At 40.3% G+C, this 24,973-nt stretch overlaps 1 protein-coding gene across 2 annotated transcripts in view; it reads left to right on the forward strand.

Moving 5' to 3' along the window:
- ASXL3 (ASXL transcriptional regulator 3) overlaps positions 1-15,559 on the forward strand; it is a 185,818-nt gene extending 170,259 nt beyond the window's left edge. For both annotated transcript variants that reach the window (XM_027575213.2, XM_027575214.2), the window contains 4 exons: positions 457-553; positions 2,426-2,531; positions 6,600-8,550; positions 11,000-15,559. In XM_027575213.2, coding sequence (XP_027431014.2) covers positions 457-553; positions 2,426-2,531; positions 6,600-8,550; positions 11,000-14,713 — 5,868 coding nt within the window. In that variant the 3' untranslated portion in view covers positions 14,714-15,559. The remainder of the gene's footprint in view (positions 1-456; positions 554-2,425; positions 2,532-6,599; positions 8,551-10,999) is intronic.
- The last annotated feature ends 9,414 nt before the right edge of the window (positions 15,560-24,973 follow it).

Below are 24,973 nucleotides of genomic sequence, written 5' to 3' on the forward strand. Positions count from 1 at the left end.
AATGTTTTAGAACTTTTTCTTGTCTAAACCTGAGCCAGAGAATGAACCCAAGTGATCCAACTGGATTTCTTTAGCTTTCACAAATTTTAGAAAATTTAATTTATGAAAGTTAATCGGAAGATGTCAACATGGTGATTTTTAATGTGGTACCATTTAAGGTGTAGTAAAACAATAAAGATATCAAACTGTTGTGATGAAATCCCACGCATTTGTTTTCCTCACCACCAATAATGGAAATGCCTGATAAAGATTTCCTTTAAATTTTTGTCATTATAGTCATCACTGTAAAGTGCACTTTTTCTACTGGGAGATTCCCCTTCTGCTAGGTTCCTTTTCTTCCTTTCTCCTACCCCACACTTTCTCTCTCATGCACACACCTTGTTTTTGCTTCTTTCCTGAGTACTTTTGCTTTGAATTATCCTTGATGGATCTTGTTTTTGTCGGCTTATTTCCTAGATGGGAAGCGATGGAATTTTACGCCTCAGTTCTTCAGCACTAAATAATGAATTCTTTGCATATGCAGCTCAAGGATGGAAACAGCGACTGGCGGAAGGTAAATTTCTCTTTTCCATTATTCTTTGGCATATCTGAGTACACATACTGTACTGAGCTTTGCACCTTTCTCTGATTTCTGAGTCTTTTTCTCCCCCTGAAGTATAAATTAGTAAAAACTTCCATTCTGTTCCAAATGACTTCACTAATTCTTTGTTATCCTTGGCAGTTTTGAGGTCCAATATTTTTGAAGGAAGCATGATATCTGGAACATAAAAATTTTTGATATAGCTAGATTTTCTTTGGAATGGTAATTTTAATCACTTGCTTGAAGCATTATGTATTCTCTTAATGTCCTAGAGCCTAAAGAATCTTCTTTTAATACTTTCTTCCCCTAAAGCCACCATTCACCTTATTCTTCCTTTAGTCACCAAGCTTCTTGAAAGACGAAAAATAACGAATGGTACTACATTTTTACTCCCTTACCCTCTCAAAGTGTTATGGTAGGTGTGATTCCTCTATCCACAACTGAAGTAACGCCTCCTGGAGAATATTAATGGCTTTCTAATGGCAAAGCCCAGTTTCCTCTTCTTAGTCCTTACATTTTATGTTCCTTCTGCAATATCGTATTTTTTTTTTTACCCCATCCAATTTAAAACCAGGTACCTTAGACATTTACAATATATTTTAAATTGTTTCCCGCGGCCGCATTGCCAATGACCATTCCTCAGCTTCCGTCCAGAGCTTCTGTTCTTCCATCTGATGATACATAGTGATGTCTCCACCATTCTCTCTGATACTTTCTCTTGTAGCTGTGCACATTCACTAAGCAGCCTCTTTCACCACCTTGGTATGGCCCCTATGCCAAATCTTCCACATCTGGCTCTCACTCTTCTTTCCTATTCCTATGTTCTGTTCCAAATGCCTGCTGGATCTCCCGAGCTGATTTCAAGCACCTGAAAACCATAATGTCACTGTTGACCTCATTATCTTCCCTTCCCTTAACCTTACTCTCTGCTCTCCCTTCTGCCCCCTCTCTACTGATGTCACCACTGTGCACAGAGCTCCCTACTTTGAAATTTGATGATCTCTCTTGCCCTCTTCCTTCTCCTGATCTGGGCATGAACTGTCAATTGTGCTGTGACTCTGAATGCCCTTGAACGTTCCCACAGCTGCTGGCCTGACTGTACTCTATGTTTCTCATTTGTGCCATTCAGCAGCCTCCTGGCTGGAGTCCTCCCATGTCTACACCTGGTTTCTAAGCCACTTGTTTGGCCATATTCCTCCCTGAGTGAATGCCATCAGGACCTCCCTCTGTCTCTTGTAGGAAAAATTTAGAACTCTCTTTAAACTATGTATTTGCTAATTGGCCTCAGCCTACCTTTCCCATTTCATTTCATTCTATTCCTACGTTCTCACAACTGGCCACTCAAAAGAACAAAAATATACATATTCTTATCTCTGTGCCTTGTGAGTTAATTACTTTATAAAACTTGGTCATCTGTCAAAAGCCAACTCAAGTACCATTTCCTGTATGTGGTCTTCCCTAATCGATTCAGGCAGAATTAAGTGCCTTTTCTTCTCTGCTTTCACTACCTTTATTCTTACAGCCCGTACAGGGCTTTCAACATTATATTGTAGTCAGTTGTGTGCCTTTTCTCCCACCAGACTGATTTCATTAAGGACTCAATATATGCCATTTCATTCACAGCCCCTAGCATACAGTATATTTGCTGAGGGTTTTAAAGTTCACCTACAACTAAATGACTATTTGAGCGATGTTCATAAAGAGAGAAGCTGTAGAAATATTGTCAGTACTCAACCTTTTACTTTTCAACATCCATAAAAGTTTATTCAAATTAATTACGTTTTCTTTATTAACCGGCAAAAGATATGACAACTTTTACTCAGTATATAAGCATTTGCTTCCTAGGAGAGTTTACTCCAGAAATGCAGTTGCGGATAAGGCAAGAAATTGAGAAGGAAAAGAAAACAGAACCTTGGAAAGAAAAATTCTTTGAAAGGTTTTATGGAGAAAAGTAAGTACTAGAGCATTTTTTTTTTCTCATTTCTCTCAGAAGGAAATGAAAATGTAATTCTTTGCTTCACATAGCACACTCATATGCTGTAAAACTTAATAAACCTGTGATAAAAGGCAATAGTCCCTCAGTGTAAGAAATTGCAGGTAAAATTATAGTGGCATATCAGCACTTAAATTTTAAAAAAATGCATTTTCAAGGGTTTATAACTTGTCCATGAAAATTCATTTTGGACTGAAAGTAGCACATGAAATCCTATAGAAGTCAATTATGGCTTTCTTAACTAGATTTTAGTAAAAATCTCCTGTTTTTAATCCAAGTATACTCATTAAGGAATACTTTAGAGCTAAGTAGTTTTAGACACCCTTAATTCTCACATTTTTCTGAAAAATGTTGGCTATGCATATACAATTGTTTAGTCCCTTGTTTGGGGGAGAGCCTGAGGTATTACTCTTCACTCTATCCATCTTGCTCTTTGAGTGTAACCAGTTTTTAATTTATTATTTTTCTTCATGTGTGTTTCTTTTTAAAATAACGCCAGCCACATGTAAGTGTGATAGTGACTGAATTAAATTGAAAGTAGTTTCTCCTTTGCCTTACATTTAGAAGGGACGTATTGTACTTGAGCATAATTTAAGCCTCAGAGACCATCAGATCCCTAAGGAAGAAGGAAGGATTTCAGAGCCGACAATTGACAGTGACTTTAGATCCTCCTCAGAAAGGAATTTTTCCTGGAACTCCCATGTACATACTTAATGGTTCTGGAAGTTGTTTTGTGTAAATGACACTGAGGTGGATGCAAGTTACAAAATCTGTATCATTTGATTTAATTTCATAAAATTTCCCCCCATAAATAGGGAAAACAATGTCAGGAGTCTCATATGAGTGCTCTTCTTAAAAAAGGATCATGTGATTAACAGCCTGCTTACCCAGAGTAGGCTCGCATTTTGTGGCGTGTCCTAAGTAGCAGTTATTCTCAAGTAGGAAGGCTTGTTTTTAGTTGCTATCCTAGGACCATGGATGCATATACATCTTTAAGCAGAACTAACAGGAGATAATTAATGTGTTTTCTCAAAAATTAAAAATGCAGCAGGCTCCTTATATGCCTTCAGATATTGTCACCGGCAGTATTACTCAAGCCTGGCTGCATCAGAATCCTCACTGGAGCTTTTAAAAATAGATACAGATTTCCAGGACCCATGGCAGACAGACTGATTGGGAATGTCCAGCAGGTGAGAAATATGTATTTTTAGATGCTCTTCAGGTCATGCTGATGCCCAGCAGGATTAAGAACCCTGGAGAATGACATTGCAGACCACTCAGGAGGGCTCCCCCACCTTGTGTCTGACAGAGGGAATGTTGGGAACACCCTTTTCAGTGCTGGTAAAAGCACAACTGAACTAGTTACCTCCAATGTACTGGTCTTGAGTGTTGGACCCCCCCCTTTTTTTTTAAATTCAGCAAAATTGATCCAACATCTCGTCTAGATGCCATAGGTATAGACATTCATAGGACTTTCTAGGCTCTGCCCTCGGAGAGCGTGTACCCTAGAGCACATGCATTACAGAAGGCTTTCCCTTGTTCAGCAAGCTGTGATTGAACATAGTCAGCTCTGATATGTGTCTAAGGGCTTCGCAAGTATTATTTCACTAACCCACCCAACAGTCCTATAAGGTGGATGTCATTATTACTTTTACATTAAAAAGGGGTTTAGGAAACTGAGAGACCATGAAACTAAGTAATTTTTCCAGGTTTACCCAGTGTGGTTAAGTAATTCGCTCAGTGTCCTAGTGCCGCAATTCCTTCTCAGAAAAATTCACACATATATAATATTTTTACATAAAATTTGAGGGCTTCCAGACTCCCATGCATATCAGGTTAAAGGCCCCTGCCCTGGAGGGTAACAGCTACAATACTGTGAGTAAGCATGATTCCGTCTTACCATCCCTGAGCTCTGAATACAAACACTTCTTTTATTTGACCCTTTTCTTGCTGTAGTTATCCATAGAGTTTCTATCCCCTTATGTCACTGGAATTCTTGCTTGACTTTTTCCATCTTCGATTACATATTGGATGACAGCTATATTTTGGACATTTCATTGAATACCCTTCAAATTTTGTTACTTCTAGATTACTTAAGCTACCCCAGTGTGTGAAGGATTGTTTTTCCTAGCATCAGATAATTTTCAGTTGACATGTGCCTTTTCACTGCTCTAAGTTTTCCCAAGAATATTGCCATCCAAACTCCCCTATTGTTAAGATTTGTCTGCTGTAGTTTTCAGCTGTTTGTTTGAGCTCTTTATTATGGTTACTCTGCTTATAACATAGTACTGTTCCATATTTGCTTTAGTTACTTAGAGCTCACCCATATGTATGCTAACTCAGAATTATAGGAGTTGGTTTGTTCGTTTGCAGTCTAGATTTCTGGACTTAACTGTTTTCCTTTGTGTTGTTACGTGGTGTGCTGTGAAAACCAACCTTCTATGCCTTATGCCATCTTAAATCCATTTTTTTCATGAAAATAATAAAAATGCTGACATAGGTATATTTTATACAGTGCTGTTGTCCACGTATATATATATATATATATATAATATATACACACATTCATAATATATACATTTATATATTCCATACATTTGTGATATTTAATATTAAGTATATTTCATATGAATTAATAAATTTATTATACCCTTATTAACCAACTAGCAGAAATTTGGCTGCCAGTAGATAGTTACTGTATATTCTACACCTAACCTAATATCAGTAGTATCTCTGCTTGACCTAGCCCCAAGGGACCGTATTTCTAGTTGATTATTCTTCTTTAAGTTTATCTGTAGTGTAGTTATTCTGTTCCTCTCAGTGTAGGATAGTTATAAATTGGAGCTTAGTTTGAACCTATCTTAGGAAAAGTTGAAAGAAAAGAGGCTAATTATGAGGGCAGTACTTCCTATCTTTCTTTTTGAGCCTTCTCAATGTTAGTAAAGAAGACAATGAATACACCCCAAAAAATCTATTCAATATTATTTCCTTTCATTTTGAGAATTTAAGTAAAAGGTTGAAGGAGATTTCACTGAGGTATTTTCCCACATCGATACTTTTAGCTGTATTTCTTCAGTCAAATATGTTCAAGAATATGTCTCTCTTTGTAATAATTGTCTGTACTCTTCTTTTAGAACAGCTTATTTCTCTACCATGTGATGCTGACATCATAAGTTAGTATGACAGGAAATAGTGGTTTACAATATTTTTGTAATTCTGATGAACTTTCCCTTACGACAAGAATATTAGGTTAGATTATTTCTTGATACTCTTTGCTGTCTTTCATGGAGTATCCTTACAGTAAGAGATGACATGAAAGAATTTTAAGGTCTTGCCTCCTACGAATGTAATCTAATAGAATCAACTTTGTTGACCCCAAATACGTTTGTTATTCTTTAGTGAAATTTCCATATTGTCTTAGGTTAGACACTGAGAGACTAAAATAAGGTTAGTAACACCTCTTACATTGGTTTAAGAGAACTTAATCTTTGGAAGTCATTTCAGTTTTAAGATTTTACAACATACCTATATTCCATTGATCTTATTTGCTTATATGGCATCCTTTGAAGACTGTGCAGTTTTCTATGATAAAGATAGATTGCTAATTTCTGACTAAAAAATTTTTGATCTTATCCATTCTTTTGCTTTTCTGCCCATATTTTCTAATCTTTTGTAGTCTGTAATTTTTTAATTCCTTTTACATAACATTTGGCAAAGTTCATATCTCCTTGCTTACAGAATAAAAATCTATACCAAATCAATCAATCAATCTATACCTTTTTTTAACCAGAAGTAGAGTTTACTTTAGTTATGATTATAAAAGCAGTAGAAGAACTAAGTCATCATAAACTAGTTTACATAAATTAAAACATTACATAAATAAAAACACTAAGCATGTTACTTAGTGATTATATAATTAATTTGATGCATTTACTTCTGTTGAATATACATACACACACATAAGTAAGTTGTACCTTTCACGTTTTGTGGTTGAACAATAATTTAATCTTTCTAATTTCTGTTCAGGTTGGGCATGTCAAGAGAGGAATCGATGAAGCTCACTTCTGGACCAAACAGTAATGGAGCTGAAAGTAGTTCGTGTGGAACCTCTGGCCTTCCAGGTCTTTCCGCACAGACTCCCTTGGAAGAACAACAGCCAAAAAGCATGAAAAGTCCAGCTTCTCCAGAGCCTGAGTTCTGTGCTACGCTTTGTCCTATGGTAGATGTAGGTAAAGATGTGATGGCAGAATCAGAATCAGAGGATATCTTGATCCCTGAAGAATCTGTGATTCAGGAGGAGATTGCAGAAGAGGTAGAGACTAGTATCTGTGAGTGTCAGGATGAAAATCATAAGACAATACCTGAATTTTCTGAGGTGTCTGAAAGTCCAGCCAACTCTCATGAAGAGCCCCAAGTAGCACCTCCGGAAGATAACTTGGAATCCTGTGTTATGATGAATGATGTTTTAGAAACTCTGCCTCATATTGAAGTGAAGGTGGAAGAGAAATCCGAATCTCCCCAGGAAGAAATGTCGGTTGTTATCGATCAGCTAGAAGTCTGTGACTCTCTCGTTCCTTCCACTTCATCTGTGACTCATGTCAGTGACACAGAACAGAAGGAGCCAGAAGCTGCAATAGAGACCAATATTCCAAAAATAAAAACAGGGTCATCTTCTTTAGAAGGCCAATTTCCCAATGAAGGAATTGCTGTAGATATGGAGCTACAGAGTGATCCTGATGAACAGCTTTCTGAAAATGCTTGCATCTCTGAAACTTCCTTCTCTTCCGAGAGCCCAGAGGGAGCCTGTACCAGCCTGACATCCCCAGGAGGGGAAACCCAATCCACCTCAGAGGAATCATGTACTCCAGCCTCCCTTGAGACAACATTTTGTTCTGAGGTGTCCAGCACTGAAAATGCAGACAAATATAATCAGAGAAATCCCCCTGATGAAAACCTTCATGCATCTTTGATGTCAGAAATATCTCCAGTATCCACTTCACCTGAAATATCAGAGGCATCTCTGATGTCCAGTTTACCTTTGACATCCGAAGCATCCCCAGTATCAAATTTACCTTTAACATCAGAAACATCACCCATGTCTGATTTACCTTTGACATCAGAAACGTCTTCAGTGTCTTCCATGCTTCTCACATCTGAGACCACCTTTATATCCAGTTTGCCACTTCCTTCAGAAACATCTCCGATTTCTAATTCTTCCATGAATGAAAGAATGGCGCATCAGCAAAGAAAGTCTCCTTCCCTATGTGAAGAACCACTCTCCCCACAGAAAGATGAAGGCTCTGCCCCTGCCAAGCCGCTGGGAGAGAGCCTTCTCTCTCAACAGAAGACTCTATCAAATACTCCTGAACCTATCAAAATGGGTTCCTCCATTGCTCCTGAAGCATTTCCATCTGAAGACTTGCACGGTAAGACTCTGAATCAGCAGCCTTGTAAATCACATGTTGAAACTGAAAAGCCCTATCCTGCTTCAATTCCAGAACTTCCTTCTATAGAAATGATAAAAGTAAAAAATCATAATGTCCTGCAAAGAACAGAAAAGAAAGGGGCGTCTTCACCACTGGAGTTACCTGTCTTTTCTGAAGAGACAGAGAATAAGGGAAATGAGCTTCCATCAGCTAAATTACAAGACAAGCAATATGTCTCATCGGTGGATAAGACTTCATTTTCGGAAGGCTCTAGAAATAAAACACATAAGCAAGGGGGCTCACAGAATAGGTTGGAGACCTCACATTCTTCCAAGTTGTCAGAGCCCTCCAAGTCACCTGACGGGGTAAGAAATGAAAGTAGAGATTCGGAGATATCAAAGAGGAAAACCGCAGAGCAACACAGTTTTGGGATCTGTAAAGAAAAGAGGGCTAGGATAGAAGAGGACCAGTCAACCCGGAGCGTAGCACCCGGCGGCCCACCTGAGAAAGAACAGCCTCCGAGAGAGGAGCCCAGAGTTCCGCCTCTCAAGGTATGGAACACCAATAATAACATCAAAGACAACTCCATAGCTAGGCTTTCCCTATTTTGATGCTTAATTTTCAGAATTAAATAAGGTTTTCTTCCCTCCAGGTTTTATGTGGCAGTTCATGATCTAATACTCTCAGCACTATTCTAATAGTAAATGATCCTTTTTAAGGATTGCTGAGCTCACAAGATAATCTTAGATGTATGTATATATTTAGACCTCAACATTTAAGGAAAAAGAAATGGGGAGGGAGAACAGGGCCCGGGGGAGCCGATAGGCCATGAGATAGAGGGTCTTTTGGGGACTCCAGGGTGTATAGGATGAAGACCTACATGCACGTGGGGAAAGTAAAGATATCAAAGTTCAGTAGGACTAGGGAAAGTAGTCAGAAGTCAGAGGCATACACGAAGGAGGAGAAGGTCGAGAATATCGGCTCATTTATTTTCCAGCAAATATTCACCACCCCACCATTTCCTAGCAGAAAGGACCTGACTTATGGAAGAGCCTCATTAAATATTTCTTGAGGAAATCAATGAAATTGCTTTGCACACCCTGAGGGAAAAATGCTGTAGATATACAGATATACAAATCTTATTTTTTTTTTAATTTTTGAGATAGTAAAGAGCTTTTTAACTTCACAAATAATAAAACCTGTAGTGAAACATTCTGACTTACATGTTCTCTTTTGGTCCCAGATAGGTTTTAACTCTCAGAAAACAAATCTTTTATATAAATTGGCCCTGCCTAAGTAAACTGAAAATTAAGGTTAATTCAAAAGAAATACTCTGTTTAATAAAAAAAAAAAAAAATCCTACCCAACATAATCTATATTTATTTGGTGCTTTCATTTCAGTCCATTTGTCCAACAGTTAAGTGGATTATTCCACCATAGGTTTGGTCTAGAATTATAACCGTATTCAAGCTGTGTTGCTCTTAATTTCTTTCTCTTTATTTTGCTCTGCCCTGACACCTATTTTATGTATGTGTCTCATGATATCCGTAAGGCTGACTTTTAAGAGTGTAGCTGTAGTTATTCTACTTAATAAAGTAACCCCTATTAAATAAGATTCTAAAGATGTGAAAGATGAACATTAAGCCCCAATTAAAGCCCCACTATGCATTTTAATTTCTGAAGCAGTGGAAAGAAAAATATAAGCATGCTTTTCATAGGAAGTATTTTTGAACATAGCAGTCTGATTTTTCTTGTCAAAAGCTTGTTTTCAATGTACATTTTACGGTAGATGGATAGCATAAGTATATTTGGTGTTTGGCCTTGAGCTCTTGCTTATCTAGGTGTAATTTTTTAAATGTTTTTAGTTGTTTCCTCTCTCTGTCACTCCCTAGTTATATGACTCCAGGGCAGCCTATTTTCCCTCCACAGGCTCAGTTTTTTTTTTCAACTGTAAAATGAGGGGCTTTAACTAGCTGCCTTCCAGCTCTCCAAATCTATGACCCTAAGAATGTTTTTAGTGACTAGAACATCACAGGCATTGCTATGGGATGTTAGTTTTTGAGTCTTGTGCTTCATTAATTTGGTGATGACTGTGAGCCTCTTAATTAGCATGAGTTAGGTGTACAGTGTGGGTTGGGATATTTATGAAACTCAACAAATTGTAGATTACTGATATCCGAAGAAACTGCCCAACCTGTAGTTGCTTTTAGAGGCAGAAAACCAGAGTTGCCCTTGCTTTTATGAAAAGATAATGATACCAAATCCCTTTGGAAAGCAGAGCACTCTCACAAATACAGTCTCATTCCATCTTTATAACAGCCCTGTGAAGGAAATAGACCAGAAATAACTAGTCTCATTTTACAAGTGAGTTTACAAACTCTTATTGTCTGCTGATTATAAAGGTATGAGTCAGCCTGCCAGGTGGTATGAGAGTACAGAAAAACGACAGAGTCTGTGGCTCACGGAGGTCACTGGAGAAAGCGAAGTACACGATGATTTGCCCAAGATTACAGAATTTCTTTGAGTGAAGGCAGGATGAGAATTCTAGTCTTCTGACCTCTTGGCTAGGGCTTTTTTTCTTTGTGGCAAATGAAGAGATAAACTCATATAGAATGAAGGTCCCAGTTTTCCATGCCAGGAAGGAAGATAATTTAAAAGCTAAGTATCTCTAAGTCTTTTTTAGCTAACCTCATTTTAAGAAGCAGGGATTTTGTTTCCATTTATAAGAGGCATTAAGAAGATGTTTCATTTCCATACCAAATGAAGTCACCGGTTGATGTTTCTGTAGATGAAAAACAGAGATTAAAAAGTTTAATTTCACACTCATGCCACATTTATTGTCGCTTTATACCTTAAAGGCCCATTTGGGGATTTAGGTGTTGTTGATGCCACATTATGAGAGGATGCAGCCCATCTTGTCTCTTGCATTATCACCTTCCACCTGCCTCCTCTGTGATCATGTACCAAGCGCTTTCTCTTTCTATTCTCCCTTTCCTGTAGATCCAGCTTTCCAAAATTGGGCCACCTTTCATTATCAAGAGCCAGCCTGTCTCCAAACCAGAGTCTCGAGCATCCCCTAGCACATCAGTCGGCGGTGGGAGGAACACAGGAGCCAGGACCCTTGCAGACATCAAGGCCCGGGCCCAGCAAGCGAGGGCCCAGCGAGAGGCGGCCGCGGCAGCTGCTGTAGCCGCTGCGGCGAGCATCGTCTCAGGAGCCATGGGGAGCCCAGGAGAGAGTGGAAAGGCGAGAACCCTGGCACATATCAAAGAGCAGACAAAGGCAAAGCTCTTTGCAAAGCATCAAGCCCGAGCCCACCTCTTCCAGAACACTAAAGAGTCCCGGTTGCCTCCGCTCGGCTCAAAGGAAGGGCCTCCAAGCTTAGAAGTCTCTTCTACCCCTGAAACAAAAATTGAAGGGTCAACCGGCGTGATTATTGTCAATCCAAACTGCAGATCTCCTAGCAACAAGTCTGCGCACCTCCGAGAGACCACCACTGTATTACAGCAGTCTCTTAACCCAGCTAAACTTCCAGAAACTGCCACGGACTTATCTGTGCATAGTTCTGATGAGAATATACCCGTGTCACATTTATCTGAGAAAATTGTTTCATCTACCTCTTCTGAAAATAGCAGTGTGCCCATGCTTTTTAATAAAAATTCTGTCCCTGTGTCTGTTTGCAGCACTGCTATGTCGGGAGCAATTAAAGAACATCCCTTTGTGAGTTCTGTTGATAAATCCTCTGTTCTAATGTCTGTTGACAGTGCAAACACCACAATTTCTGCTTGTAATATAAGCATGTTAAAAACCATCCAGGGAACGGACACTCCGTGCATAGCCATTATACCAAAATGTATTGAAAGCACTCCTGTCCCCGTCCCGGCCGAGGGCTGCAGTGTCTCGAGCCCCATGGACGACAAGCAGTTGCTACTGCCCAGCAGCAGTGCTAGTAACCTGGTCCCCAGCCAGTATGCCTCCGTGCCACCTCCCTCCGTTGGAAGTAACTTGCCAAACCATCTCTCCACGAGTTCCGTCTTGATTCCCCCGACGGGACTTAGCAGCAGATTTCCTTCTGAGAAGCTAGCCATGCCTGGGAGTGAAGAACAGGCGCCTGGGCCCCTGGGTACCACTGTGAGAGCTGCCCTGAGCTGCAGGGAGTCGGCCACGGCCACAGACGCTCTGGCCACACGCCCACCTGTCGCAGTGTTTACTGGAAGCATGCTGACCATAAACTCCTACGAGAGTCCTCCCAAGTTAAGTGCAGAGAGCTCAGACAAACATTCAGGGCCTCGAAACAGGGCAGACAATTCTGGGAAACCTCAGCCACCTGCGGGGGGCTTCGCACCAGCAGCCATAAACAGATCGATCCCGTGTAAAGTCATCGTGGACCACAGTGCCACGCTGACCTCCACTCTGTCTCTGACTGTCTCCATCGAGAGTGCAGAAGCCAGCTTGGACCTCCAGAGCAGGTCCGCGAGGACAGAAGCCTCCGTGCAGCCCATGGCGTGCCCCCAGGTATCTGTCATCAGCAGGCCGGAGGCGGCTGCCCCCGAAGGTGTAGACCACGGCTCGAGTTTCCTCAGTGCTGCCGCAGCGAAGCAGGAGTGCACAACGGTGCCGGCAGCCTGCTCGAGTCTCCGAGAAGGACCCCTGGTGGTTCCGGACAAACGAAGCGAAGGGCCCGCTCCTGGTACTAGCTTTGCCGAGCAGGCACGTGGCCCTGCCACTTTCAAAAGTGAAGCCGACACAAGCTGTAGCAGTCAGTACAACCCAGGCAGCCGGATTTGCTGGAATGATGAGGGCATGCGGAGCGCAGGACAACCTCTGGTTGGTCACCCTGCTTCAAGTAAACAGAAGGAGTATCTGGAGCAGAGCTGTCCAAAGGCCGTCAAAACTGAACACACCAGCTACTCCCACATGTCAGAACTTCACCCCAGGAATCTCATAACGAATGTCCCTCTCCCCGTGAAGTCTGAACCTCATGAAGTGGACAAGGGCTTTAGAATGGACACTGAAGACTTCCCCGGCCCTGAGCTGCCTCCTCCGGCCGCGGAGGTCACACCTAGCATGCCGCAGACACAGAGTGTGAAGGCTCCCGCCTCTGGCCCCATGGAAGAGGTGATTTCCTTGGCTACAGACCCCCTGAAAAGAGTCCCCAGCGCAGGGGGCTCCGGCTGCCGGCTGTCCTCTGTGGAGGCTAACAATCCACTGGTGACACAGTTACTCCAGGGCAACCTGCCTTTGGAAAAAGTGTTGCCTCAGCCCAGACTGGGAGCCAAGCTTGAGATCAGCAGGCTCCCTCTGCCTCTTCAAACTACCTCAGCGGGGAAGACAGCACCGGAGAGGAACATCGTCGAAATGCCGTCCAGCTCTCCGAACCCGGACGGGAAGGGCTACCTGGCGGGGACCCTTGCACCACTACAAATGAGAAAGCGAGACAACCACCCCAAAAAGAGAGTCGCCAGGACTGTGGGGGAGCACACTCAAGTTAAATGCGAGCCAGGGAAATTGTTGGTGGAGCCAGATGTGAAAGGGGTGCCTTGTGTCATCAACTCGGGCCTGACCCCGCTAGGAGGACACAGCCAGCCGTTTAAGCAGGAGTGGCTGAACAAGCACCCCATGCAGAACAGAATTGTTCACAGCCCCGAGGTCAAACAGCAGAAGCGGCTGCTCCCCTCCTGTAGCTTCCAGCAGAACCTCTTCCATGTCGAAAAGAACGGCAGCTTCCACCCTGATGCTGGTACCTCACACAGACAGCAGTTTTACCAAATGCCTGTGGCTGCCAGGGGCCCCATTCCGAGTGCAGCCCTGTTACAGGCCTCTGCCAAGAGCCCCATGGGCTGTAATGCATTTGCCTTCAACAGGCATCTTGAACAGAAGGCATTGGGAGAGGTTGGCCTTTCTTCCGCATCACACCAGCTAAGGTTAGCCAACATGGTATCCCCCAACATGCCCATTAAAGAAGGTGATGATGTGGGAGGGGCTGCCCACGCAATGCCAAACAAAGCACTCGCGCATCCCCCGCCCCCACCCCCTCCGCCCCCTCCGCCCTTGGCCTTGCCCCCGCCTCCCCCACCACCACCTCCGCTACCTCCACCTCTCCCTAATGCAGAAGTCCCACCCGATCAAAAGCAACCACCGGTTACCATGGAAACCACTAAGAGACTTAGTTGGCCACAGTCCACGGGCATATGTAGCAATATAAAATCGGAACCTCTTTCTTTTGAGGAAGGTTTAAGCAGCAGCTGTGAACTGGGCATGAAACAAGTTTCCTATGACCAGAATGAAATGAAAGAACAGTTAAAAGCATTTGCGCTAAAAAATGCAGATTTCTCTTCCTATTTGCTTTCTGAGCCACAAAAGCCTTTTACCCAATTAGCTGCTCAGAAAATGCAGGTGCAGCAACAACAGCAGCTCTGTGGAAATTATCCAACAATACACTTTGGTAGCACGAGCTTCAAAAGGGCAGCATCTGCAATTGAAAAGTCCATTGGGATTTTGGGAAGCGGCTCCAATCCCGCCACGGGCCTGCCTGGTCAGAACGCTCAGATGCCCGTTCAGAACTTTGCCGACAGCAGCAACGCGGATGAATTGGAACTGAAATGCTCTTGCCGGCTGAAAGCCATGATTGTGTGCAAAGGCTGTGGGGCCTTCTGCCATGACGACTGCATAGGTCCCTCCAAACTCTGTGTAGCTTGCCTGGTTGTGCGGTAAAGAGCTAAGGCAAGATGCAGTATCCCTTTTCAACACGGAAAAGCCAAACGGCGTCAGCAGCAACACATTGAATAACTCAGTGGTTTATATCGTGATAATTTATTTTACTTTGGAACAGATTATCCTTTCTCTCTGGGATTCTTTACTTGCGTTTCCCAGAAAGGGGAGATCGCATCCCAACCGAATGGCTCAGCGGCATGTCTTTTGCATATTAAGTTACCATCCGCAGCTTTGGAAAATTTCTGTCCAAGTGTACACAGGTCACTAACCCATTCGTTTTGTTTTGTTTTGTTTTTTAAACCAGGTGTAGATAGGAAAAGGACATTTTTAATTACTTAATGCTAACCAGAGATGCAAATGTAGAAAGAGAATGGCGAAAGTGATTTAAGGTAGTTGGTTTTTCATTCTTCTGTAGATAACCATTTCATCAAGGGTTTTCACAGTTGACTCTTCTGGACCTACCTTTACCGCAGTGATTAAATCATATTTGGAAAGGGGAATCTGATTTAAATGTATGATTCCTTGTATTTGCTCATATCATGAAAGATACATTAAAGGAGGTATGCCAGTAATGCACTCCACTCTCCTTATTCTCTTCCCTCCCTGTTTACTCTTTTCAGAGACTGGCAGAATGTCTGGGTCTGCCTTGGACATTGTGCACACATTGTAGTGAAATGTGTCTGATACCTGAAATTGCCATGTGGGCCTCAAGCCCAGGAATCTGGTTCCAGCCCTTGGACACCTGATACTGTAAGGTCAGTTGACCACCAGAGGCCCAGAGGCCCTTAGGATTGCAGAGCATCATGTGTAACTTTTAAGAGCAAGTATGAAAAAAATGCCCTAGAATTTAAGAAATCACGTAAAATGCTGTGTATGCAAACACATAGAAGTGGGTTGATAATGTAAATATTGGTCCATTCTATTCACTCTGATACAACTACTAGATACTAAAATTGGGGGGGGATAATTGTACCCTTTCTTGATGACACCAGTACATACATTCTGGCTTCTGACTCCGCAGAGGTTGGCCACCTCTCTTTTAAAGCGTCATTGATGATAAAAAGGAACTAGAGAAGGCTGACATGTTGATCTATTTCTGAACGGTTTTTTTCCTCATGATTCGCAATCCATATAATTCATTATATTTGACTCTGAAATAGCTCTTATTTTAAAAATCATTCTAGGTATTGCATGTTTTGGTTCCACACACCCCCCCCCCCCAGGTAGAATTCAGTACATTCTTCATATTTGGGGGAGTGGAACTGCTTTTGAAAATGGGATACTGCATCTTACAAATATCGTCAGTGTTTATCCAGTAAAGTATGGGTGTTGAGTATTTGAGTTACATTCCACATACTTTGGCCACCCTCATGCCAGAGAACAGCTGTAGTTCAGGAGGCTCTGTTCCCCAAAGCAAGTTCAAAAAGCACATGCACACTGTGGGAAGATGAAAGACAACAGAAACCATGCCCATTTAACTTCAGATTACAGAGCACAAAATGTGGAGTGCCATTAACCCATTGATTGATTGTGGCTGTAGAATTAAAAAAAGAAGAAAAACATGGGGGGGGGGGCAGAAATCATCTATATCCAGGGTAAGAATGACAGACATTCTCACATCAATGTAAACTTTTGACATTCCCTTAAAAGATGTCTTAAAAATTAACTGGAGTGAGCAGAGATTACATTCCTGAAAAGAAAAGGAAAAAAAAAAAAAAACACCTTGTGACTTTTTTTTATAATAATCAACCATGGTATATGTTTCTTTTTTTTCTCCATATTTATTATTGTGATGTTGCAAAATTTTATTAGGTGACACAAACGTCACTTTTATTAATACATTGCTAATAGTGAAAGATACTTAAAAGTAGAGAAGGGTCTGCCTCTGTGGCTGAGATTCGGTGCTTCGGTAACGTCACTTCTGTTGTTGGCGTTCACGTTGAAATTAACAAAGTTAGTGACTGAGAAAGTTAGCAGTGCACTTCACCAGCCCCTCCCAAGGAATGCAGAAGTCCCAGCTCACTCCGCACCAGGTTGTGTTGGAGCGACATCCTCTCTGTGGTCCCCTTGGCTGCAATACCATCTTGGTTCAGAAGAGCATGCTCTAGTCTCACAGAGGGGACCCCTACAATGTAGACACTTACATGCCAACTCCCTCCAAATCCACTTGCCCCTCGACCAGTGTCAGGTACTGTCCACACCAGCAGATTCAAAATTACTACATCAGTAACTGGCACGGGGTGTTGAAGAAACGCTGGTCTACCAAACTTTGTACTCTGTATATGAGGTACAATTGAGACTAAAGTGATACTGAGCTCATTATCAGTTCCATCATTGTGGAATACTTACTGGGAAAAACGAAAAAGTGTCCTTCCCTATGTTTTGATTTTTCACAAACTAGGTGATTTTTCACATAATTTTGGAGAACTGATTGTTGATCGTGCATGGATTCTGTCACCCAGGTCCAAAGAGGATAATTTTTCTGTGCCCTCTTTTTTGCCCCCGTTCAAATTCCTGGTGTTCGCATATGGTTTATATTAGTGAAAATTAGTATCTTTGGGCTAAAAAATAATGGAAAGAAAAATTCAGAAGTAAAATATGGGTCAGATGTTTTACAAATGTCTCCTTAACATATATATGAAAGCCAGTATATTTGGATTAGGTAAGTAGGTTCTTAGTTTCCTGATTTCCACAGGTGTCTGCCCATGTGCAACTGTAGTATGTTATTTACTACATGGTTATTGTGGTGTGATGTGCAAATGTTAGTGTGTGCATTATCCTGATTATTGGACACTATGATAATCCCTATCAGGAATAGAACTTGCACATGTAACATGTGATTTTTTTTTTTTTTTTTTTATCACAAAGGATGTATTTCCCTAAGTAGCACTTTTGGAGCAGGGGAAGGAAGAAAATTGCTATTCCCCCATCCCCCTCCTCTTATGATATGCATATGCCTGAAGTGTGTAAAGACATTTAAGTAGTTAATGGGCATGTTAATAAGAACGTTCTGATGCAAATTCATTTTCAAAATGAAAATAGTTTCCCTTCCCCATAGTGAGAAGAGCAGAAATGTTGGTGAACTGAGCACCATAGTTCTATATAATACTTCTCTGCTAAGGTCTAGTTTGAAGAAAAAACTTGAAAACAAACCTATGAGGTTGAGCCCGGTTGCTATAAAGACTTTATGGTGGTATGTGTTTCTGGGATGAACGATCTAGCAGGTTTAGGTGACTTCTAGACCTTGGATGTTCTTAGTCGTTCGGAATAAACCTACAGACCCCAACGGGCTGGTGCGTATGGTGCTTCATAAAGCAGCCAAGAGTAAGAATATGTGATGTTGCAGCCCCATTTTAAACACTCACACAATTTCAAGAGAAGAAGTTACTGTGGCCTTGGGTTCCCAGTTCCTCCTTGGTCTGGTGAGCCTCCAGGTCACAGAAGCTGAAACCAAGCTTAGGGATGCAGCGTCTCTCTGGTGTGGAGGCCAGCACCGCACTAGCTGCCTGGTGGGAATGAGCCCGCTGAGCGTGCAGAGCCCAGAGTCACTGTCTTTCTGTGTTTCTAGAGAACAATGTGAAGAGTCCTAGAAATGGAACTCGTCAGACTGTCAGGGGCCTATGTAGCCAAAATGTCACTGAATATAAAAATCTTGTCTTCAGTCCTCATGCTTTGTCACTGTAAAGCGAACAGAAAGCATTTTTACTATAATTTAAAGGAGCTGCTTTTTTATAGCACATACTATTTCGCTTTGTACTATATTTGATAGTTGCAGAATAATTTAGACTGTAGAAAAACTTTGTTGTATTTGTACTGTTCATGAATGTTTCAAAGAAAGTGCTTTACTTGGTTGCCATAATTTTCTTGTACTGCTGTATTTTTCCCCCTGCTTCCTGGAAACCTAATCTGATTCATATTTTCAGTACAGTTTTTTTTTTTTAAATGTGTGTGTGTATTTTTTTGGGGGGGTCAGTATTCTGAATGTTTACATCTGTTTGACATTAGCCATTTAATGCCTTTAAAAAAAAAAAAGGCGGTATTACTCCTACAGTGTAACAGCAAAATGTGAAATCAACCCAAACATAACATGCATGACAAACACAGATTGGGGGCACAGGCCCTGAACATACAGACATTTTATATCAGCATACAGAAAAGTAAAACCCTCCTTCAGTCCTCTACCAAAGAATATATTATTCCCACAGGAAAAACTCAGAAAAGGTGTGTAAAATCCTCAGAAGGGGGAGCAGTTGATTCAGTAAGACTGCTACAATTTAATACTGTTATGCTTGCTTTGATACCTGACTAAATGTGACTGAGTGCAAGGAGCATTTAAACAATTTTTAGACAGTGTTTTGTTTAGAATTCAGGGATCATGCATTCTTTAATGGTGCTGTTTGTTTTTTATTTCTTTTCTACAAAGAAAAAAGTGTTGCCTACAAAAGTGACTGCTCACAATAGCATAAGTTAAATGAAATGAAATGTTTGTCTCTTCATGTTTCTCTGTTTTTCCCTTTCTCAAAGTAACAATTTGGGTTTCAATATTAAAATATTCTGGAGAAAATAAAGAAATTAAACATTAAATAATTGTCATTTTTAATTTTTTGTGAAATGAAGTAGCTACATAAAATGTGTTAATACATTGAAAATTTTACTTAAAAAATTATAGGGAGAAAAAAACCATATGCTGTTAAATTATCTACCCTTTCTGGTTTGGTGAATTGCCAACACACAGTTATAACTACTGTTAAAACTGTCAAAACTGAAAGCTCTTTGAAATTAACAGTATCTACTGTGCTTATCATTTTAAAAGTATATTTGGAATTTGCTTTCATAAAGATCTTGTTAATTCTTTATACCAAAAGACATTCGGGTGAAATTGTTAACTACCATATTTAATTTTAATTTTCCAAATGAATTAACTTTAAAATTATTTTTTTAAAAGAATGGATTTGGTTATTTTTTTTATCTTGCATTAAATATTACAGCTAGAGTTATTTGAAGAAAATGCTGTGAACCGTTAGAACAAAATTGCCTGTTATATTTACATTGGTTAAAAACGCATATCTTTAGGATGAATCAGAAAGCATTAAACATAACTTATGGTTAAATCATAGTTCAACGGTTTTCATCTACATGGACAATGCTGTCTTTGGCCACCAGATGGCGAAAGAGGATGTTTACTTTTGGGGGGGGAGAGAAAGAACGAAATACACTGCTTCCTACAAAAACTGAATTAAATGCTTATAGTAATGAAAGTCCAACTTATCCAAGTAAGTCAATGGAAAATTGATAGCTGGGTAGCTATTGTAGCTATTTTCAGTACAATGATGGCATTCCCTTTTTGTCCTATTTTTTCTATTAAAATGTTTACAAAATGCTTTCTTAATTTTATTTAACATGGAATTTATTTATTGTTTGCATTACTCCACAGGCATCCTTTATTCCAAAATTCATTAGAGGAAGTTGAACAGTCCAGCGTTCTTTAAGCCGACATTTATTGAAACTGATCTGAATGCTTTATGTTTTAATTCCTATATTCTTATGAAATAGGAACAATTATACAGTTTTTACATAAATATTCAATTATCCTTAGTACCTTATTGTGGCCTTACTTGAGTAAAAATTGCTCTTAGCATCTGAAGTATTTATTTGTATCCATCATAGGCCTTGGCTGAGAACAAGTAGTTTACCCAGTGATTCATTAAGTTTCATGTACACACTTCATTGTGATCAAAGATAAGTATTTTATTTTGGAAGAACCTAGCCAGGAGAGCAGTTGACACAACTGTTTGGACTTTTTTTTTTCCTGCAAAAGACAATTGGACAGAAATCCTAGAAAGTGTGTCTGACTCCATAAATTTATTTGAAGACTTTAATTGTATGTTGCCTAGACTTAATGTTTCAACAAATCATTTACAAGTCTTTAGCCATCTGAATATGAAGGAAATTTTATAAACTATCTGAGTTCTAACTGTATAAGCAAATCAGCAATTTCTCCGAATTGTTCCCAAAGGGCAGACTGTATTTTAAAAAATAGAAAATACTTGCGGAATGCTAGTACGGAGTGCTGCAAAGCATTTCACAGGTATTAATGATCACATTTGTCCTTAGAAAAATCCCGTGAGGCAGGCACTGTTGTTACAGCCATGTAATGATCGAGGATCCCGAGGCTTAAAGGGTTTAAAGAAAAGAATACATGACAAAAATTTGGAGTATGAAAATGTTTTTCAGAGACCAATGCCTATGCTCTTATTTGCTACAATATTACAATGACTGCTTCGCAGACTTCTAGGTACTGGGGAGTCTGAGAAAAAAATCAGAGGGTCCCAAACCTTGAAAAAAATTACAGGCTAGTGGGAAAGATGATAAAATAATTTTAATATGACAAGAGTATAATCAAGGCATGTACAAGGTGCACTGGGGAAGGGAGACACCAAGTGGATGAAACCATTTAGGACTGCCACTGGGCGAGAACGAAACCTCCAGAGGAACGTCCTTTGCCCGTCCCTGACATAGTGGCAGGGAGGGCATGTTCCCCCCGCCCCCACCCTGGGGCAGCATCCCAATCATTTCCCTTGAACAGGGCCCATCGCTAAAGACACGGTCCTTCCTGATAATGATCTCTGCAAGGTGTGTGATCCTTTAGACATGTTAGAGCTCTGTCCCCAGGCCCTTCTTATGTGAATCTAGGAATTTGTTTAGATGTCGGTAATGTTGATAATTGATTTTGTAAAGTTAACAGCATATTAAAATGATGTTTGTGGTACCAGATGTCCTTGGTGGTCATTGACTTCTTAATAATTTTTTAGATCAATGTGATCCGTGTTTCTAGACATTAAAAAGTCAAATCGCATTACAGAGACTACAGCAAAAAATAGCAGTGTCCTGATATAAGTTGCAATGTGGGCTATTCTTTTCTTAAGGAAGAAGACATTGCTTCTATTTCTGTTTTTCAGTAGAGTTCAGATAACACAAAGATTGAGTCCTGCACATGCAAGTTGCAGATTTGGACTGGAGTCAGGGAATTTACAGTGCCTTGTGCAATACTTCTAAGAAATAAAAGCTGGTGATCACAGGAGGGAAATGTCTTGGTCACTGGGGACAATGAGAAAGCATAGATAGGACTGCCAACAGGTAGCACCAGGATATGTAGTGCCAGAGATCAACTTCGCTTACATCACCTACATTTTTCCAAGCAAACCTAACCTGGCTAAGTGAATCCTACTGCTTCCTTTATTCCAGACTGGCAACTAGGAACGTAAGTGGTAGAAATACAAAAAAGCTTATTCGGTAGTGCCCAGTGGTCTCTGCCCTTGTGTCTCTTTTCATGCCGCTAGGGTAAGAGCATGAATTTGGGCTACTCACATTCCTGTTCAGTGTCTGACTCACCATCTTCCCCAGAGGACAAAATCATCTTTTATCAACTCATAACTATTTTTCTTGAAGCCATCTGCCAAGCTAATATTTTAAGTATTTTAATAAGTAATTATTTGATGGTATATCAAAGTAATAATAAATTTATAAAGTTAGATTGTGTAAGAAATTTGTTATTTCCCAAAAGAGATGCCTTAACTTTCTTTTCTACTGAAGGAGAATATGTCATTTCACTCAATACAACAAGCAAGAGCATACTCCTCGACCCTCAGTACTTACAAGGGGATTCCAACACCTGGGGCATTTTTGATGCCAGGATTCATCCAACCTTCCATGAGCAAACTAGTTTTGTTTGATCACCACATCTATGTTAGGGGCTGCATTATAGGCGACAAAAGATTTTACTGATGACTTGATTCTTCAAGAAAAATAGTTAGCAAACATTTCTTTAGTGTGCTGTGCTTCAGAATTGTACCAAAAAAACGCTGTCATAAAATGAAGGGAATTTTCTCAGAAAATGCCATTTAAAAAAATTAACTTTAAATTCAGTAGAAAAGGCCATTTAAATGTACCTTTCCAGAAAACATCCTATTTTCCAGAACAACCTGGGTTTGGATGCGGAGAATAATTGAGGGAATGGAAGTTTTGGAGAGAAGAATCTCCTTTGAAGTCATAATTTAATTTACTTTATCTAGGTTCAGAGAGAGTCAAGATATTTAGGCAATATAATATGAGAAGCAAAATAATTCTCTGCATCTTTTACTGGAGGAATTATACTTTCTCACTTAAAATAGAGAAAGAAAAAGAAAAAAATGCTCCTTTGTATGGAGAATGGTTTGTCATCAAATTTGGCTCATCTGGAAAAAACAGCACAAATGGTCTGGTTTGCTTCAGGACTGTGGTCTTGTGGCCTGCATGATTCACCAGACAAGGGAAATCAGCATCTCCTCACTTCAGTTTGGATTCCACTATTTCAGTAATAGGTAGAAATGTGCATTAACATTGTTTTGTCACTAGACCTTAGCAGGAAAGTGAATGTTATCTTGTAGCTAAACTAGAGATTATTTTTTCCTATAATTTTACATCCAAATTAATGAGGGGATGCTTAAAAAAATACCATTGCAAGCTTAATAACATTTTGGATGACTTCGAAAGCTCTCTGGCCGAGACCTAATAAATCATTTCTTTTTTTTTTTAAAGTGAATATCAAGCTAATTTATCAGAAAAGAAAACCTGGGCTTTACAATTGGCTATTGTTACACATGGTCATTTATTAAACTATTGTCATGGGATATTTCTGTGTATAATTTACCTGTGGGGATGGATATTTAAAACATACTTCAGCGCATAGATTTGACCTGTTCTTGTGGTTTGCATCTGGCTCATATAAATATTACCAAGAAAAGAATGATAACTTTAATAATGGGAAATCTGATTTCCTGACCCATGGTTCAGCAAATAGATTTATGCAAATCTGAAGAGGTTAGCTCCTGCAGGAGAAGCAAATGTCTCCCTTGACTGTGCACAATACAGATTTCTAAATTCCTTTTTGATCATTTCCTGAGGTATAGTTTATAGTTACAGAGAGCTACCGTTCACATATAGTGAGCCTTGTCTATGTAACAGGACGGAGACCTTCTGAAGAGCAGGTGTAGGATCTCATCTATTTTGGTGTCTCTAGCAGGTTCCATCATGCATAACAGAGCGCACAGCAGTATTTATATTCTTGGCTTCCTCTGTGCCAGGCTCCATCATGGGTGCTATGATTACTGAAATGAATAGTCAAAATTTCTAAGTTTTAATTCTCGTGTTGGGAGACGGGTAACAAAGATATAAATATATGACATATATAATATGTTTGAAAATGGAAAGTGTTGTAAAGGAAAATAAATCATGGTAAGGGCACAGAGTATATCGTGGTGTAGAGGTTGTTAACGTAGATGGGCTTCCCAGGGAAGGCCTCACTGAGGAAATGCTATGGGCTGAATTGTGTCTCCTCCTCAGATTCATAGGTAGAAGCCCTAACCCCAAATGTGACTGTAATAGAGATAGGACCTATAAAGAGGTAACTACAGGTAAACAAGGTCATAAAGGCAGGGCTTGATACTATAGGATTATAAGTGTTCTTATAAGAAAAGGTACCAGAGTGTTTTTCTTCTCCCCCACGCCACCCCGCACCATGTGTAGACACAGCAAGACGGTGACATATGCAAGCCAGAAGTGGTCTCACCAGAAACCAAATCAACCAGCACCTTGATCTTGGACTTCCAAGCCTCCAGAACCATGAGAAAATTAATTTCTGTATTTAAGCCACCCAGTTCATGGTCTTCTGTTGTGGCTGCCCAAGGTGACTAACGTGGAAGTTTACTTTTAAGTCAAGAATCGAAGAAGGTGTGCGGGTACAGGATCATGCCAAGTGGACATCTGACGGAGAGGCCTTTGGATAATAGGTAAGAGCAAATGTAGGGCCCTGGTTCTCAGTGTACTGTGGGAGATAATTTACATAAAATTATCTATCATTCTCCAAATGACCCTCTGCATAGGGGAGGTTCATACAGAAGGCAAAATAATCACCTTCCTAGGCCTTCTGCTTACCAAGATTCTTGCATGACTGATAGGATCAGCTATTTCCAAAGGCCCAACTTGAGAAAAAGTGCAACTTTCCTAGTAAATGATTAAAATCAGTTCTTTTCCCTTTGCCCGTGTTATTAAGCTTCTGATAAAAAGTTGGATTATTTATTCGCCAAGCAAGGTATTAAAATGGTCTCATGTATAATATCATCTAGTGCCTTGCACAAACTTAAGCCACCTCTGATAACAAAGAAAGTAGTATGATCCCTATTTTCAATAAGGAAAGCAAGAGTCAAACCTATTAAGTCACCC

Source organism: Zalophus californianus, chromosome 14, assembly GCF_009762305.2.
Source record: "Zalophus californianus isolate mZalCal1 chromosome 14, mZalCal1.pri.v2, whole genome shotgun sequence".
Lineage (NCBI taxonomy): Eukaryota > Metazoa > Chordata > Mammalia > Carnivora > Otariidae > Zalophus > Zalophus californianus.